The sequence below is a fragment of the Balaenoptera acutorostrata genome, chromosome 1 (assembly GCF_949987535.1).
Source record: "Balaenoptera acutorostrata chromosome 1, mBalAcu1.1, whole genome shotgun sequence".
In the NCBI taxonomy this organism is placed as follows: domain Eukaryota; kingdom Metazoa; phylum Chordata; class Mammalia; order Artiodactyla; family Balaenopteridae; genus Balaenoptera; species Balaenoptera acutorostrata.
The window spans coordinates 13,614,532-13,633,844 of record NC_080064.1 but is presented as its reverse complement, the minus strand read 5'-3'; the positions used below and the strand labels follow the sequence as shown (position 1 = coordinate 13,633,844).

The 19,313-nt window shown below is 43.6% G+C and overlaps 1 protein-coding gene across 1 annotated transcript in view; it reads right to left on the bottom strand.

The window, feature by feature from the left end:
- Positions 1-945: 945 nt before the first annotated feature.
- The window catches only part of ACTL8 (actin like 8), a 56,564-nt gene continuing 38,196 nt past the window's right edge, over positions 946-19,313 (bottom strand). The window contains exons 2-3 of the mRNA XM_007175167.2: positions 3,698-4,114; positions 946-2,016 (exon numbers count right to left, since the gene is read on the bottom strand). Of these exons, the coding sequence (XP_007175229.1) occupies positions 1,267-2,016; positions 3,698-4,045 (1,098 nt within the window). The 5' untranslated portion in view covers positions 4,046-4,114 and the 3' untranslated portion in view covers positions 946-1,266. The remainder of the gene's footprint in view (positions 2,017-3,697; positions 4,115-19,313) is intronic.

Sequence of the window (19,313 nt, the reverse complement as noted above, 5' to 3'; positions counted from 1 at the left end):
AGTCTATAGGCGCCACTTTTCCAACAGCATTTGCTCACTTCATGTCTCTGTATCACAGTTTGGCAATTCTCGCAATCTTTCAAACTTCTTCATTATTATTATTATATTTGTTATGGTGATCTGTGATCTTTGATGTTACTACTACAATTTGTTGAAGGCTCAGATGAGAGCATCTTTCAGCAATAAAGTATTTTTAAATTAAGGCATGTACTTTTTTTAGATGTAATGCTATTATACACTTAATAGCCTATAGTCTAGTGTAAACGTAACTTTTATATGCACTGGGAAACCAAAAAATTCATGGGGCTCTCTTTTTTGTGATATTCGCTTTATCGCAGTGATCTGGAACTGAACCCTCATCATTGCCCAGGTCTGCCCGTCTATCGCCTGAGCCCTCACAGCAGATGACAATCTCCTGAAACCAGAAACCTCATGTATCTTTTTCACCTAGTGCCTAGCATAATACCAGGCACATAGCAGTTCTCCAATATTTACTGAATAAATATTACACTAATAGGAACTGCAAACTTCAGCAGAGTATTGGGACGTGCGGGATGCATGGGGAGAACGTGGCAATGGAAGAAGGATGCTCCAGGCCCTCATCCATTCTGCTCAGTGGGAACCACTGTTCACAGGTCTCCAAAGTCCGCAGGGGCTTCCCTGGCCCCACCCTGGCACTCACATACTCACGTTCCCTGGGTCCCTCCAAAGGGACTGCCCACCCTACCCCCATCCATCACAGAAGCCAGCACTTTCAAACAAGTTGTTTATTTGCATATAGAAAACAAGACCCTGGCCAGGAGCCCAAGGGCGGAAGGGCACTCCAGGCTACCTGCACCAACTCCTCCCCAGCCAGTGAGAGGATGGGTCTAGAAATGTCAACTCTCCCCATCCCCACCCTCCCTATCCCCTACTCAAAAATAATTCTCTCTTGCCCCAGTTAAAACCTACTCAACCAAAAGAAGGGGACAACCCAAGGGAGATGCCAGGACAAATAAGTAGCTATTAAGCATGGAGATGGCAGCTGGCCGCTCCCATCCCAGTGACAGACCACCCCCCTGGAAGGTTTCCAGGGATGACACCCTGTCCTCCCATGGGTTGGATCCCACTCCTGAAACAAGATAAAACCCTAGAACCTAAAAAAAATCCCTCATGACCTTTGAATTCCAAAGCCAGCCAACCCCATCCCGGCCCAGCCCCTTTTGCTGAAATGAATCCACCCATGCCCATCTGATGGGAGCTGGGTTCCAGGAGCAAGCCAGCCCGTCACAGCTTGAAACTCTCATCATACTCCTCTTTGGTCATCCACTTAGACTTGTAAGTCGACAGATGAGCCACTACAGACGCTCCTAGCCAGACACTAAAGTTCCTGTTGGAACCCACCCACATGGTGGCCTTGGTGGAGGAGAAATGATCAGCGATCAGCTTGTACAGACGATTGGTGAAGCCAGGATAGAGGGTGTTGCCCCCGCAGGCCATCAGGTGGGAGACGAGCAGCGGGTGCATGGAGGCCTCGCAGGTCTCGATGGAATCCAGGACGGCCTGGGAGATGCTGGGCCCTTGCAGGTCGAACACCTCGGGGCTGAAGAACATCTCGGGAGCCAGCCGCTGCATGGGGGTCAGCTCCACAGGGGTGCCATCCGGGAGCTGATAGGAGTTACGCTCATCGGAGCCTCTCGGCAGGCTCTGACAGAAGTCCAGGGCCTCCCCCAGACTCTGTGGCACATAGCACTTGGTCATCTGAGTGGCGGCCACTGTATCCAGCTGAAACAGGTTGTGTTGACTGTAATCTTCCTTAAAGAGGCTCTTGCAGAGATAGGCCGACAGATCCTGGCCTGCAAATTCCAGCATCTTAGCACTGGACCGTAAGGGGCAGCCCAGATGGAAAGGCTGCACGCGGGTCAGGCCGTAGCCTGAATCTACCACCACGCCGGTCAGGAGGCCAGAGGCATACAGGGACATCTCCAGCTGGTCAGCCAGGAGGATGGACGGGACACCCAGTAACTCAAACATAATCTGCAAGAAGGGAGAAGATGGACACTCAGGGAATTTTCCCCAAAGTGCCCCGATCCATTTCTGTTTTCCCCAAGACCTCACTACACGTCTGCTCACAAAGCTGAAGTCGGCACAGACGTGTCCTCCAGGGACTGGCTGGGCCCTTGGAGCTCACGCTGGGGGATAAGGGAAGGGCTCTGGAGAATTAGAAAGAGCCAGATTGGCCCTTGGGAGTTTGCTTGATGATGGCCTTTCAGAGGACGATTTTGGTGGAGGGGTGGGAAGAGACCTCGGCCTGTGAGAAAGGGCGCTGAGGTGCCTGGTTATGTGAGCAGTGGGGACACAAGTGGCGGCCATAGTCAAGGGCCAGATTTCCAGCCTGAAAGATTTATTCAGAAGAAAGAAGAGATGAGAGAAGAAACAAGTGCTGCATCCCCAAGTTTCTGACACTACAGATGCAGAAAGGCTGTAACAGCCCACCCTTCTGTAGTCTTTGGCCACTTACCCACCTTTGCAGGCCCCGGCAGGTCCACCTTCTCCCCTCAGTGGGAGGGACCTCCCTCCATTCCCACTCTCAGAATATTGTCCCCTCACCATCCATTCCCCAAATAGAATAGAAGCCAACGTCCTCTTTTTCAAACAGAAAATCAAATATGACTCCCCCACCCCCACTTAAAGCCCCCAGGAGCTGCTTATTCACTCAGAGCAGATGTTGGGAAGCATTTTCCGTAAACGGCTCAGGAGGCCAGTTGTAGCAAATAAAAATACAAGATGCCCAATTAAATCTGAATTTCAGATTGACAACAAATAATGTTTCAGTATATCCCATGCAGTATTTGAGACATACTTATACTAAAACATTATTTGCTGTTGATCTGAATTTCAAATCTATCATGTATTTTATCTAGCAAATCTACAACAGTAAATATTTTAGGCTGTACAAGCTATAGTTCCTGTACAACTATTTAGCTCTGCTGTTGCAGTGTGAAAACAGCCATAGACTATATGTAAATGAGTGGGCGTGGCTATGTTCCAACAAAACTTTCTTTATAAAGACAGATAGTGGGCCACATTTGGCCCACCGGCTATAGTTTGCCAACCCTTGATTTAGAATAAATTCAACCACATCCCATAGCCTACCAGGCCTATGAGGTCCAGCCCCTGTAAACCTCACCTTCCTGTCTCCCTCTTGCCACCCTCCCTAGTTTGCTGAGCTCCAGCCTCACTGGGAGAAATCACCTCCTCAAAGAAGCCCTCCCTGATCACCCTCTTCAAAGGGACTCCCCTTCTTCCCCCCAGTCAGTTATCACTCCATTTCATTTTGTTTCTAGAACTGATTAATATCTGGAATTCTTATTTGTTAACTTATTCATGGTCAAGTCTTCTCCCAGAACATAAGCTCTTTGAGGGCCAGAATATGATCTGTGAACATTTATGGAATCCATGAGTATCCAGTGTCCCTCCCACCCCTGGTAGCACCCTGTTCACAGAGCATTTTACCTGCTGTGTCTCTTTCTGCCGGAGGAGCCTCTGTGAGCCCCCTCTCGCCTAACACAAGTGCCAGGCACAGACTAGCGACTCAGTAAGTATTCGTGGGGCAAATTATTTAGAAAGCAGAGTTCCTGATGCCCATTCCTGTCTGAACACAAAGTGCCAGGCTGTTCCCTGCTCCCTGGTGAGGGCAGCCCTGAGAAGACCTTACCTCCAGGGTCTTCTGACGGTCCGCAGGCTCCCTCAGGGGAAATTCTGTGACCATCACAGGCGAGTCCTCGTTCTCCAGCCTGTGTTTCTCTAGGACAAGTGACCAGATGTGCTCCACACCCTCCCAGTTGAGGACACGGCCACGGTGGACGGGGTAGCTATAGGTGTCGGGATGGCAAATATCGATGCCTAGACTCACGCGCCGCCGGGCATAGCTGGGGCCGGGGTTCTCCCTGCAAGGGGTGTAGTTCACGATGCTCGGGAAGACCATCTGGGGCTCATTGAACCCCGACAAGCCAGCCTTCAGAAAGCCAGACCCGTGGTCGATGATGATGGTTCTTGCAGCCATGGCGGAGGCAGAGGTGGGAGAGGTCTGCTAGATTCGGCTCCTCAAGGATGTATGGCAAAGTAGGGCCACCTGTGGAAGGGAAGGATGGGGGTGATTTGTGAACCCATTCTAGGCCACCATTGGCTTCTCCACCCCAGAATCAAACCTCAGGCTCCCCTGAGCCCGTCCACCTTTCAAGCCTTTGCACAAGCTATAACCTGCACCTGGAATGTTCTTCCCATCCCAAACTCCCAGTCATCCTGTAGAGCCCACCTAACAGGCCCCACCTGGGAAGTCCTGCCAACCTCCCCACTACTTCCCACCAAGCTTCTCCCTCTGCATTTGGCACACTCGTCTGTACCAGGTGGGCACTTCTGTTCCCAGAGGCCCACTTACAATTTGCAGACTAGCAAGAAGCTTGTCACATAGGAACTACTTGGTGGACTTTGGCTGCCTGATTGAGGACACATGGGAGACGAACCATCAGCCTCGGGGACCACTGCCCTCCACAATAAGAGTGTAAGAGCAGGAGCAGCGGTAGTACTTATGACTATGACAACGGCAGCTATGGCTACCAGCTCAGGAGTACATACCCTCTCATCTATCTACTGCTATGAGGAACACTTGGATTTTAGGTTGAACCATGCAAAATTATCATGCGTGTCCATCAAAAATGATCAAATATCAGCAATTTCATAGGGTTTGACCTCATAAATGGTCTCATTTCATTTTCATCACGATCTATAAGGAGGGTACCATTATTACACTCATTTTATAGATAGGGAAACTGAGGCACAGAGAGATTAAAGTTACTCTCCCAGGGCCACACACAGCTAACAAAAGCAGGGCCAAGGCTTAAAGCCAAACCAGATTCCAAAGACCACACTCTGAACATCAGGCCAGGCTGATGAGAAGATATGGGTTTTGAGTATGTGCTGAGCAGCTAACGATTTATATACAGGAGGCTGTAAGCGGGACATCTAATCATGATTGTGGTCAGCTTCCTTATCTGTAAAGTGGGAGGGGAATAATAACCACATGCTGAAAAGGTAGGTGTGGTCACTGCCTGACTTCCAGACTTCATAAAACTACAGTAGCCAGGACAACGTGGCATCAGTGAAAGGATAATCACATAGATCCATGGGACAGAGTGGAGAGTCCAGACATAGATCCACATGAAAAATATCAACTGATCTTTTGACAAGGTGTGAAAACAATGACATGGAGAAAGAAGAGTCTTTACAACAAATGGTAGGGAACAGTTGCAGATCCACAAGCAAAAAAAATGAATTTTAATCCATACCTCACACTTTGTTAAAAATTATCTCAAAATAGATCATACACTTAAATATCAAACCTAAAACTATAAAACTTTTAAAAGAAAACATAGCCGAAAATCATTGTGATCTCAGATAAGGTAAAGTTTTCTTAGATGTAACATTAATAGCCTGATCCATTAAAAGAACAAATTGAGGGCTTCCCTGGTGGCGCAGTCGTTGGGAGTCTGCCTGCCAATGCAGGGGACACGGGTTCGAGCCCTGGTCTGGGAAGATCCCACATGCCGCGGAGCAACTGGGCCCGTCAGCCACAATTACTGAGCCTGCGCGTCTGGAGCCTGTGCTCCGCAACAAGAGAGGCCGCGATGGTGGGGGGCCCGCGCACCGCGATGAAGAGTGGCCCCCGCTTGCCGCAACTGGAGAAAGCCCTAGCACAGAAACGAAGACCCAACACAGCCATAAATAAATAAATAAATAAAAATTTAAAAAAAAATTCCTTTAAAAAAAAAAAAAAAAGAACAAATTGAGAAATTGGGCTTCATCAAATTTAAGAAGTTTTGCTCTTGCAAAGACACTGTTAAGAGAATAAAAAGACAAGCCATAGACTGGGAGAAAATATTTACAAATCATATATCTGATAAAGAACTCGTATCCAAAAAATGTAAAGAACTCACAAAACCCAACAATAAGAAAATAACCCAATTTCTTAAATGGGTAAAAGGTTTAAACACTTCACAAAAGAAGATATAGGAATGGCAAATATACACATGAAAAGATGCTCAACATAATTAGTCATTAGGAAAATGAAAATTAAAACCACAATGAGAGACCACTGTACACCTGTGAGAATGGCTAAAGTTAAAGGCTGACTATACCAAGTGTTGGCAAGGAGATGGAGGACCCAGAACCCTCATGTACTGCTGGTGGGAATGGAAAAGGGTACAACCACTTTAGAAAACAGTTTGGCAGCTTCTCAGAAAATTAAATATATACCTACCATACAACCTAGTATTTCTACTCCAAGGATTTACCCAGGGGAAACAAAAGCTTACATTTACACAAAAACCACATGCACATGTTTTTAATAGCTTTATTCATAATCACCAAAATCTAGAAACAACCTAAATATCTGTCAGCTGGGGAGGGATAGACAAGTCTCCATTCAATGGAATAATAGCAATAAAAAGGAATAACTGATACACAAAATAACATGAATAATTCTCAAATGCATTAAGCTGAGTGAAAGAAGCCAGACTCAAGAGGCTACATGCTGTAAGACTCCATTCATATGACATTCTGGAAAAGGCAAAACTATAAAGACAGGAAACAAAACAGTGGCTGCCAGCAGCCAGAGGTGGAGAAAGGGGCTGACCACGAGGGGCATGGCAGCGTTGGGGGGTGATGTTCTATTCTGATTGTGAAGGTGGGTACACAACTGTATGCACTTGTCAAAACGCTCACAACCATACAGTAAAAAGAGTGACTTTTACTCTAAGTAAAAAAAATTTAAGCAAGAAAACCCAGTAGACGTGGGGACAAATGAAAGGTATATGAAATCCCCTTACAGAATGCAAATTGTCACACACTCAGCAGACTTGGTACCTGGGATGCACGCGGGTGTCTCGTGCAAGAGAGACATCCCAGGAAGCAGTTCAGCCCAGAGGCCACATTCCAGGGCTGTCACTGCACCAGCTATTTGCTCTACTTCAGTTTCCGTGCAGCAGTTGCATCTGCCTGTCACTATGGAGCATGACAGCCACTGCCTGGCCCCAGCCAGTAGCTGCGCACTGTCACCAAACCCTGGGGCAGTGATTAGGCTTCACTGCCTTGAACTAGCTCTGACAATAGATGAGGGAGAGCAAAAAGGAGGAGAGATGTGGAGCCAAGGCACCAGTCTCCTCCCTCGCCTGCTGGCAGGCTGAATGACGGACCCAGGGTAATGGAGAAACAGGCACCTGGATGACATTCTGGGAAGTGGGCTGTGCCACTGACCTCTCTGCATCTCAAGAGCTGGGGGACTGACAAAGGCTTCCTCGGCCCTGGCATTTGGAATTGCAGGAGATGCTGGCAGGGTGATGTCCACTGTGACTGTCAATGTTCACTAAGGGGGCTCCAGGCTGGTGGCCCAACTGCCCTGGCCTGGGAACTGGAGGGTGGGGAGCAAGGGGCTGTCCCTCCCCTGGACCATGACTGTAGGAAGAAAGTTTGTATGGCTCCAAGGAGCCTGCCCCAAGGACAGAGATAAAATCTACATACTCAAAAGCATTTTACTGAGTCACCTATTGTACAAACCCCTACTGAGCACTGTGTACCCAAAATCATTCTAGACTGACACAGTTCCTGCCCTCCTAGAGCTTACATTCTACTGAGAAAGACTGTCAGCAAGCACCTGATCAAATGTATCATGCCAGTGGGGATCAGTGCAATGAAGAAAAAGAAAATCTGGGGCTTCCCTGGTGGCGCAGTGGTTGAGAATCTGCCTGCCAATGCAGGGGACACGGGTCCGAGCCCTGGTCTGGGAAGATCCCACATGCCGTGGAGCGACTGGGTCCGTGAGCCACAACTACTGAGCCTGCGCGTCTGGAGCCTGTGCTTTGCAACAAGAGAGGCCGCGATAGTGAGAGGCCTGCGCGCCGCGATGAAGAGTGGCCCCCACTTGCCGCAACTAGAGAAAGCCCTCGCACAGAAACGAAGACCCAACACAGCCAAAAATAAATATAAAAATAAAAAATAAAAAAAAAAAAAAGACCTAAAGAAAAAAAAAAAGAAAATCTGGTAAAAGCAACAGGGAGTATAAGGGGCACAGAGGCTTGGTGTTATTCTACATAGGGCACTCAGAAAAGGCCTCTTTATAGGGTGACATTTGAGCAGAGAACTGAATTCAGTGAGAGAACAAGTCACGTGATTACCTGGAAAAGCATTCCAAGCCAAAGGAACAGTAAGTGCAAAGGCCCTGAGGAAGAAACTGCTAGCTGTGATCTGGGAACATCCTGGAGGCCAATATAGGGGGGACATGGTGGGACAGGGGAAGTTGAAGATCTTGGACGGGACTTTCAGGCCTTTGTACTGTGCTTAGAGATGTGAGAAACCACTAAGGGTTTGAACAGAGGAATGACATGATCTGACCTGAGTTGTAGAAGGACCATTCGGGCTGATGTGAAGGACAGATTGTAGAGGGCAAGAGGAGGAGCAAGAGGGGAAAGGACATGAAATATAATGGTGGCCTGCACTAAGGTGGTAGTTGCCAAGAAGGTTACCAAGAAGGTAAGAAGGTCAGATTCTGGATATATTTAAGAAAGACTGGTACAGCGGAGTGCAAGACAAGATGAGGAATGAAGGAAGATGCCGAGATTTCTACCCTGAAAAACCAGAAGAATAACATATCCATTTACTAAGATGGAGACTATGGAAGGAACAGGTTTGGGGTAGGGAGGAAATCAGGAATTTTATTTTGGACATGATAAAAGTTTGAGATGTCTACTAGATACACATGAAGATGTCTGAAGGCAGAGTTTACTGATGCCTGAGATGGAGCTATAATTGGGAATCAGTGAACGGGTGGAACTGCAAATTATGGGGATGGATAAGATCATGAATGGACTCAGTGTAGAGAAAGACTGGTGCTCGAGGGGACTCTAAGATCTGGAGGCTGGGCCTTGGGAGGGACCAGTAAAGAGGATGAGAAGCAGTGGCCATGGAGGTAGCAGGGAACCAAGAGGGAGTCACGTCTCAGAGGCCAAGCAGAGAAAGTATTTCAAGAAGAGAAGAACTGAATGTGCTGAGAAATTAAGATGAATACAAAGAAACACCCACTGGATTAAGCAACACAGAAGCCATCAGGCAAGAGAGTTTCATTGGAATGGTGAGGAGAAAAGTCTGAGGAGGAGTAGGAAAGAGAGATTCTACAAAACTGGCCCTGCTCTGCACCGTACAAAACAAAAAATAATGTTAAGGAACTGTTTGGAATTAAAGGACATGGCCACCAACACAATGCACGTTTTCTGATCCTGGATCAATCCAAAACAAATTCCCATAGCATTATTACATATTTCTGGTAGAGTCAAGATGGAGTAAGTTCACTACAGCCTCTCTATCACAGAAGATAACTAACAAGTTCAGACAAAATACAAAAAGCAATTACCTGGGGACTCTGAAAAGCAAGAGAAAAACAAAACAGGCAGATTGAAAGGAAGAGTCAAAACTTAGAGAAGCAACCCACATAGGGGTGAAGTTGTTTGTTCTGTTTTCCCCTTTTCTCTTGCAGCATTGACCAGAGGCAGGTTCCCAAGAGAGCCTCAGGAGTGGGTGACTGGCAGATAAGACTAAGACAAAAACCTGCCTTTCTGGCCATCAGATCAGGAAAGGAGGCCTTTGCAAGTCAAAGAGGATGGAGAGAAGAGAGTCAGAGAAAGGATTCCCCTAGCTCTGTGTAGGAACTTGCTCGAGTCCCAGGCTCCTCTGTGCATGTGGGGGATAGACCCAAAGCAGCACAGCAAAGGCCTTATGAGATAAACTGATGTTGGGACAACCACCCACAGAGGAAGAAGACAGAATTACTGTCTGAACCCAACTGGACTGATTGAATGCTAAAACATAACAGACAAAAACAAATGTTCTCCACAGGATTTTAACAGAGCACAGAGCTTCACAACATAATATTCAAAATATCCAGGACAGAAACCAAAACTATTTAACACACAAAGAATCAGGAAACTGTAATTAATTCTTAAGGGAAAAGATCAAGTGCCAACTCTGAGATGACCCAGATGCTAGAATTATAAAGATATTAAAGCAGCTATTATAACTATGCCCATGATGTAAAGGTAGACATGCTTGAAATGAATGGGAAAATAAGTGTTTTCAGAGGGAAACAAACTATAAAAATAACCAAATGGGAATTTGAGAAGAGATATATATATAATATCTACATTTTTTTAAAAACCCTGTTCAACAGTAGAATGGAGATGGCAAAGGAATGAGTAAGGGAAGATATCAATAGAAGTTATCCAATCTAAAAAAATAACTTAATGAAAAGAGCCCCAGGGACCTGTGGGACAATATAAAAAGGTCTAACATTCATGTCATTAAAACCCAAGAAGGAAAGAAGAAAGATTGGCACAATATAGTATTTGAAGAAATAACGACTAAAATTTTCCAAACACTGGTGAAAGACATAAATCTACATATTCAGGAAACTTTGTACATCCCAAAGAAAATAAAAGTTTTAAAATGCACAAACACATCATAGTCAATTGGCTGAACACCAGAGTTGTTTTTTTTTTTTTATGGAGAACAGTATGGAGGTTCCTTAAAAAACTAAAAATAGAACTACCATATCACCCAGCAATCCCACTACTGGGCATATACCCTGAGAAAATCATAATTCAAAGAATTTTTTTTAACCTTGAAAACATCTAGAGAAAAATAAAAACATTATATACAGCAGAACAACAATTAGAATGACTGCTGATTTCTCATCAGAAAACATGTAGGCCAGAAGACAATGGAACGTCTTTAAAGTGCTGAAAGAAAAGACTGCCAACCCAGAATTCTATACTTAAGACAAAAATCCTTTAGGAATGAAGACAAAATAACACATTCTTAGAGGAAGTAAAACTAAGAAAATTAATCACCAGTAGAACTCCTTTAAAAGAAATGCTAATGAAAGTTCTTCAGGTTGAAGGAAAATGATACCAGAATCTGTAATTCTGAGAATGAAGAAAGACCAACAGACATGGTAAATATCTGGGTTATTATAAAAGGATATTTTTCTCTTCTTAAAATATGTATGGTCATTGAAAGCAAAAAAATATATAAAACAATGTCTAATGAGTTTTCCAATGGATGTAGATGTAATACATATAATTATGAAAAAGGAGGTAGGGTAAGGGGATCTACATGGTTACAAGTTCTACGTGTTATTTGAAGTGTAAATATTGACTCTAATCATAGGTTAAGTAGGTATATGATAATCCCAAGAGCAACCAATAAAAAATATAATACAAAGAGATAAAGCCAAACACCCAATAGATAAATTAAAATGGAATACTAAAAATATTTAAATAATGTAAAACATCGCAGGAAAGATGGAACAGAGACACAAAAGAACAGAGTGGAGAGGTGGAGACAAAAATTGTAGACCATGTCAATAATTACATTGAAATAAAATGTCCCAAGACACATCAATTGACAGAGGTTGTCTGATTGGAATAGCAACAATAAAAAGACCTAATTATAGGCTGTCTACAAGAAACCTACTTTAAATAAAATAATAAACATCAGTTAAAAGTAAAAATAAGAGGATGGAAAAGATATACCAAGTAAAAATGAATCAAATCTAAGCTGGAGTAGCTATCTTAATATCAAACAAAGTAGACTTCAGAACAAAGAATATTATCAGGAAGAAAGATAAGAAAGACATTGCATACTGATAAAAGGGTCAATTCACCAAAAGGACATAACAATCCTAAACACATATGCATCTAACAGATGTTCAAAACTCTTCTTTCAGCAAAAACTGGAAGATGTACAAAGAGAAATAGAAAAACCCACCATTCAACTTGTAGGCTTCAATTCATTTTTCAGTAATTGACAGAAAAAGTAGACAAGTCAAGTTAGTTGCTCAGAAATTCCCTAGCTTTGCCAATTTTCCAACTGATACTCATAGAGCACCCTTTCAAACAACAGTAGAATACGCATTCTTTTCTAAAACACATGAAACACTCACAAAGACAAGCCACATTATAAGCTATAAAACAAACCTTGACAAATATAGAAGAACTGAAATTGTATAAAGCATGTTCTCTGATCATAAAGGAATTAAACTAGAAATAAAAAGCAGAATGATACCTGGAAAATCCCCCAAATATTTGGAAATTAAACAAGTGTAAATGGTTCATGGGTCAAAGCAAAAAAATCAGAAAATATTTTGAACTAAATGAAAATTAAAGTAGAATCTATAAAAATTTGTGAGATCAGCTAAAACAGTACTCAGAGGGAATTTATAGCATTAAATGTTTGCATTTGAAAAAGAAAAACATGTTTCAAGTCAATAATCTAAGCTTCCAGTTTTAGAAATTAGAAAAAGAAGAATGTATTAAACTCAAAAGCAAGCTGTGGATGGAAATAATAAAGAACAAAATCATTGAAACTGAAAATAGGAAACCAATAGAGAAGAGTCAATAAAACCATAAGCTGGCTCTTTGAAAAGATTAGTAAATTGATAAACCTCTAGTCAGACTAAGAAAAAAAGAGATAAGACAAAGGATAGATATCAGGAATGAAGTGACATTACTCTGACACTACAGACATGAAAAGAATAAAAAGAAATTATCATGAACAATTTTGTGACTATCAATTTGACAATATAGGTGAAAAGAACAAATTCCTTCGAAGACATAATCTACCCAGGTTCACTCAAGAAGAAATATATAACCTGAATAGCTCTATAACTATTAAAGGGATTGGATTTTTAGTTTAAAACCTCCCAACAGAGAAAACTCCAGACCAAATGGCTTCACTGGCAAATTCTACCAAATATTTAAGGAAAAAATGATTCTAATTGTACCCAGTATCTTCCAGAAAGCCGAAGAGGAGGGACCACATCCCATGAGGGCAGCATTACCTTGATGCCAAAATCAAAGATACTACAAAAAAAGGAAAAAAAAAAACTCTGATGAACATAGATATAAAAAAATCTGAATAAAACAGCAAACCCAGCAATATATAGAAAGAATAATACTCATCAACTAAATGGGGCTTATCCCAGAAATGTAAGGCTGGTTCAACATTTTTAAATCAGTGTAATTCTTTTTTTTCTATATATACATTTGATTTATTCATTTTTGGCTGTGGCCCTTAATGCCCTCCAAAGCTCCTCCAACTCTGCCATTTAGAGCTTGAGTATGGTGAGGGATCCCACTATCCGTTACTCCCATTCTATGCCAGGAGCTTTTGCAAGATTGGCAAAAAGAACCCTTTGACTTTGGCCTATTTGTTTATTTATTTATTTATTTAGGCTGCACCAGATCTTAGTTGCAGCATGCGGGATCTTTAGTTGTGGCCTGCAGACTTCTTAGTTACAGCATGCGAACTCTTAGTTGCGGCATGCATGCGGGATCTAGTTCCCCGACCAGAGATCGAGCCCGGGCCCCCTGCATTGGGAGCGTGGAGTCTTACCACTGGACCACCAGGGAAGTTCTGACTTTGACTCTTTTAATAAATCAAACCGTGTGAAATGCTGTGCTCCTTGCTCTTGGGCTGCTGTGCTTAGGTAGCCTTCCCTTCTGCCCCCACTGCCTTCTACCTGTTGTTCAGACTGTGCTGTCTCCTGTTGCTCTGGTCTCTTGACCCTTTACCATATTCTACTTTGTGTCTTTGTAACTCATGTACTATGCTCATTCTAGTACTTTTTGTGAGCAAGAACTGTATTTGTTCATCTCTGAATTTGCTCCTTCATGCAACAGGTTCTTTTGGGCATTCATTTGTTTATTCAACAAATGTTTATTGAAGCCCAACTGTTGTGCTAGGGACTTTGCTAGGTGCTAGAGTTTGGCTAGAAGCTAGGATTCAGCCATGAAGAAGATAGCCATGATTCCTGCTGCTATGGAGCTTACAGTTTAGTGGAGAAGACAGATATTAAGCAAAGTATCACACAAATAATTACAATTGTGAAAAGTGTTATAAATGAAAAATATAGGGTACTCTGGAGAAAATATAATTTGGGCCTAAACTAGTTTGGGAAAGAAGATGAATCAAAGAAGATTCTTTGGAGAAAAAGTATTTAAGCTGAGACTAGCAGTATGAGTCAGAGTTTGCAGGTTAAGAAAGAGAAGAGCCTTTCGTATAAAAGGAATTCTAGGTGGTTCTCAACCTGGGCTTCACATTAGCATCATCTCCAGGTATAAGAGAGTATATGAAGCAACAGGACTGGTGCTTCATACTGGTGCTTACTGGTGGGAGTATAAAGTGATACAACTGCTTTGGAAAACAGTTTGGCACTTACTTAAAAAGTTAAGCATACCCCTGTCATATAACCCAGCAGTTCCACCCCTAGTGAAACTCAAGGAATAAAAAACTCATTTTCACTCAAGAAAAATGAAAACATGTGTCCACACACAGACTTATACACTAACGTTCATAACCTTTATTTGTAACAGCTAGAAATTGGTTAATGGATAAACAAATTGTATATCCATTCAATGGAATACTACTCAGCAATAAAGGACTTCCCTGGTGGCGCAGTGGTTAAGAATCTGCCTGCCAATGCAGGGGACATGGGTTCGAGCCCTGGCCCAGGAAGATTCCACATGCCACGGATCAACAAAGCCCGTGCGCCACAACTACTGAGACTGCGCTCTAGGGACTTCCCTGGTGGCGCAGTGGTTAAGAATCCACCTGCTAATGCAGGGGACACGGGTTTGATCCCTGGTCCGGGAAGATCCCACATGCCACGGAGTAACTAAGCCCGTGTACCACAACTACTGAGCCTGCACTCTAGAGCCCGTGAGCCACAACTACTGAGCCCACATGCCACAACTACTGAAGCCCGCACGCCCTAGAGCCTGTGCTCCGCAACAAGAGAAGCCACCACAATGAGAAGCCCGCGCACTGCAACTAAGAGTAGTCCCCGCTCACCACAACTAGAGAAAGCCCATGCGCAACAACTAAGACCCAAAGCAACCAAAAATAAATAAAAATTTAAAAAAAATAATCTTTAAACAAAACATGTTAAACACTGATAAAAGAAATCAAAGAAAACCTAAATAGATATGCTGTGTTCATGAATTAGAAGATTCAATATAATTAAGATGTTAATTCTCCCTAAATTGATCTATAGATTTAATCCCAATCAAAATCCCAGCAGGATTTTTGTTTTAGGTATCAACAAGATGATTCTAAAATTTATACAGGAAGGCAGAGGAATTACAATAGTCAAAATAATTCTGAAAAAGAAGAACAAAGTTGGAAGACTCACACAATGTGATTTCAAGACCCACTATAAACCTACAGTAGTTAGGACAGTATGGTATTGGTAACAGGATGGCCACATAGATCAGTGGAAAAGAACAGCATCCAGGAACAGACTCAGACAAGTATAGCCAATTGATTTTGACAAAGATGCAAGGACATTTAAGTGATGAAAGATAGTCTTTTCAACAAATGATGCTGGAAAAAACTGAACCTCTCTGAGAGGTTAAAAAAAATCCTCAACCCATTCTTCACCTCTAATACAAACGTTAACTCAGAATGGATCGTGTAAACCATAATCATTAAACAAAAAAACTGTAAGACTTACAGGAGGAAACAAAAGAGAAAATCTCTGTGACTTTACCTAAGAACATCTAAGTGCCTAAGAACATCTAAGTGGGACTTCCCTGGTGGTGCAGTGGTTAAGAGTCTGCCTACCAACGCAGGGGAAATGGGTTCAGGCCCTGGTCCGGGAAGGTCCCACATGCTGCGGAGCAACTAAGCCCGTGCACCACAACTGCTGAGCCTGTGCTCTAAAGCCCGTGAGCCACAACTACTGAGCCCACGTGCTGCAACTACTGAGCCCGTGTGCTGCAACTACTGAAACCTGCGCTCCTACAGCGCGTGCTCTGCAACAAGAGAAGCCACTGCAGTGAGAAACCCATGCACCACTATGAAGAGTAGCCCCCACTTGCTGCAACTAGACAAAGCCTGCATGTAGCAACAAAGACCCAACGCAGCCAAAAATGAATAAATAAATAAATACATTTATTTTTAAAAAAAAGAACATCTAAGTGTTCTTAGATACAGAAGCAGAACCCATAAGAGGAAAAGTTTATATACTAGACTTCATCAAAATTAAAAACTTCTCCTTTTTCAAAAACACTATTATGGAAATTTTAAAGATAAGCCTCAGAATGGTAGAAAATACAGTTGACCCTTGAACAACACAGAGACTCTGAACTGTGCAGGTCCACTCATATGCAGATTTTTTTCAGTAAATATGTATTACAATACTACGCTATCCACAGTTGGTGGAATCCAAAGATGCAAAACCATGGATACAGAGGACCAACTGTAAAGTTACATGCAGATTTTCAACTGTGTGGGGGGTTGGTGCCTCTGACCCCATGTTGTTCAAGGGTCAACTGTATTGGCAAATCACATTTCTGATATAGGACTTGTATCCAGAATATATAAAGAACTATCAAAGATCAATAATAAGAAAACAAATGGAGGGTGGTTCAAGATGGTGGTGTAAGGAAGATACTGAACTCACCTTCTCCCACTGGACACACCAAGTCTACAGCTACATACGGAACAATTCCCTCTGAAAACCAGCTCAACTGCTCCTCCAGAACAAAGGATAAAAGGGCCACATTGAGATGGGTAGGAGAGGCAGAGACACTGTCTCATCAAAAACCCCACCCCCTAAGGGGTAAGCTGGGACGAAGTGAGAGAGTGGCATGGACATATATACACTACCAAATGTAAAATAGATAGCTAGTGGGAAGCAGCCACATGGCAGAGGGAGATCAGTTTGGTGCTTTGTGTCCACCTAGAGGGGTGGGATAGGGAGGGTGGGAGGGAGACGCAAGAGGGAGGAGATATGGGGATATATGTATATGTATAGCTGATTCACTTTGTTATACAGCAGAAACTAACACACCATTGTAAAGCAATTATACTCCAATAAGGATGTTTAAAAAAATTTTTTAAGAAAAAAAACAATACAATTATCATACATTAAAGCAGGAAATATTCTGAGTATTCTAAAAATAAAAATTAAAAAATTAAAAACCCCACCCCAGCACATCAACCCACAACTCAGGGGATCTCACAAATATGGAGCTTCTCTCTGGGGAGAGAAGAGATTGTGTCTCCTATCAGGCACCCCAACCCTTGGGACCTGCACCAGAGACAGAAGCCCCCAACACATCTGGCTTTGAATACCAACAGAATTTACATCAAAAGACTCACAGGAGGGCTTCCCTGGTGGCACTGTGGTTAAGAATCCACCTACCAGTGCAGGGGACCTGGGTTCGAGCCCTGGGCCGGGAAGATCCCACATGCCGCGGAGCAACAAAGCCCGTGTGCCACAACTACTGAGCCTGCGCTCTAGAGCCTGTGAGCCACAACTACTGAGCCTGCATGCCACAACTACTGAAGCCCATGTGCCTAGAGCCCGTGCTCCGCAACAAGAGAAGCCACTGCAGTGAGAAGCCTGCGCACCGCAACGAAGAGTAGTCCCCGCTCATTGTAACTAGAGAAAGCCCGCGCGCAGCAGCGAGGGCCCAATGCAGCCAAAAATTAATTAATTAATTAAAAAAAAAAAAAAAAAGACTCACAGGACTGACTGCAGGGAATAGAGACTCCACTCTTAAAAGGCTTGTATGCAGACTCACTTGCCCCAGGATCCAGTGCAAAAGCAGCAGTTTGAAAAGTGCCTGGACCATATGTGAAGAAAATTGATTGGTTAACTTTAAAGCATCTGCTGCAGGGGAAGGGCCCTTTTGGGACTCTCTCCAGGGATGGAGACATTGGCGAGCATTATATTTGCACTTTCCCTCTGTCTTGCTAGAACCAGTGGGTGTGCCCCGCCTCCATGCTCTCCCACCGCCCTGCTAAAGCCAGCAGGTGTGCCCCAGCCTCACACTCTCCCTTGGCCCTGCCAAAGCTGGCCAGCACACTTAGCCCCCAGCGGGTACTCCCCCTGAGCACCTGTCTCTGGTGTCTGGGAGGGCTCGCATTTCTGGGCCCCATGAGTCTGAAACAATCAGAGGGACATTTCTTGGTAAGCTACCACCTGCAGGGCACTGCACAGACATCAGACTGAAACACACTCCCAGACCTCCTGTGAAAAAGGCCTGGAGCTTAAGCCTGAGGGGCAGGCTTCAGGTTCACCACACATCTAGAGGCTTTGGATGTGCTTTTAGAGAAGCAGGCTGGGGGACACCATCTTTGTGCTCTCCCTTGACCTCACTATGGCTCACTGGTACCTCCCAGAAAGGAGCTCATACACTTTTCTGGAGTCCTGATTTTTGCAACTGTCACCAAGGAGTCACATCCAGATTGCCTGGTCAGGAGGCCTGCAGGGCTTATGACTGGGGCCCCACAGGACTGTATACATTTGCATGCTTTAAAAGCTGCTGCCTGAGGGTCTAGCTTCCAATCAGCCTGGAACTAAGTGCTGACCTAGATCCTTCCCTCTTGAACACACAAGTCTTGGTATACCCTCAACAACTGGGACCTATCAAGAAAAAACCAGGCTGCTTACACAATCACAAAAAGTTCAAGAGACAACCAAGAACTAGGGCAAGGTTGAACAATAAGGTTCATCTCCTACACAAGGCCACTCCTTCAGACTGGGAGAGATAGCTGTTTCGCCTAATATATAGATAAACACAGAGTCAAGCAAAATGAGAAAACAGAGGAATATGTTCCAAACAAAAGAACAAGATAAATCCCGGGGGTGGGGGGTGGTGGGGGTGAGGAAGAAACCCTTAATGAAACAGAGATAAGTAGTTTACCTACTAGAGTTCAAAGTAATGGCTACAAAGATGCTCACAGAACTTGGGATGTGAATAGATAAATACAGTGAGAACTTCAACAAAGAGACAGAAACTATAAGGAAGTACCAAACAGAAGTCACAGAGCTGAAGAACATAACAACTGATCTGTAAAACATACTAGCACGGTTTAGTAGCAGACCAGATGAACAGAAGAAAGGATGACTATTAGAAGACAGTGCAGTGGGACTCACCCAAACAGAGCAGCAAAAAGAGAACAGAATTTTTAAAAGCGAAGATAGCTTAAGTGACCTATGGGACCACATCAAGCAGAATAACATTTGCATTATAGGGGTCCCAGAAAAAGAAGAGACAGAGAAAGGGGATGAAAACAGACATCCAGATCCAGGAATCTCAGGGAGTTTCAAACAAGATGAACCCAAAAAGATCCACACCAAGGCACATTACAATTAAAATTGTCAAAAATTAAAGATAAAGAGAGAATCTTAAAAGCAGCAAGAGAAAAGCAATTTG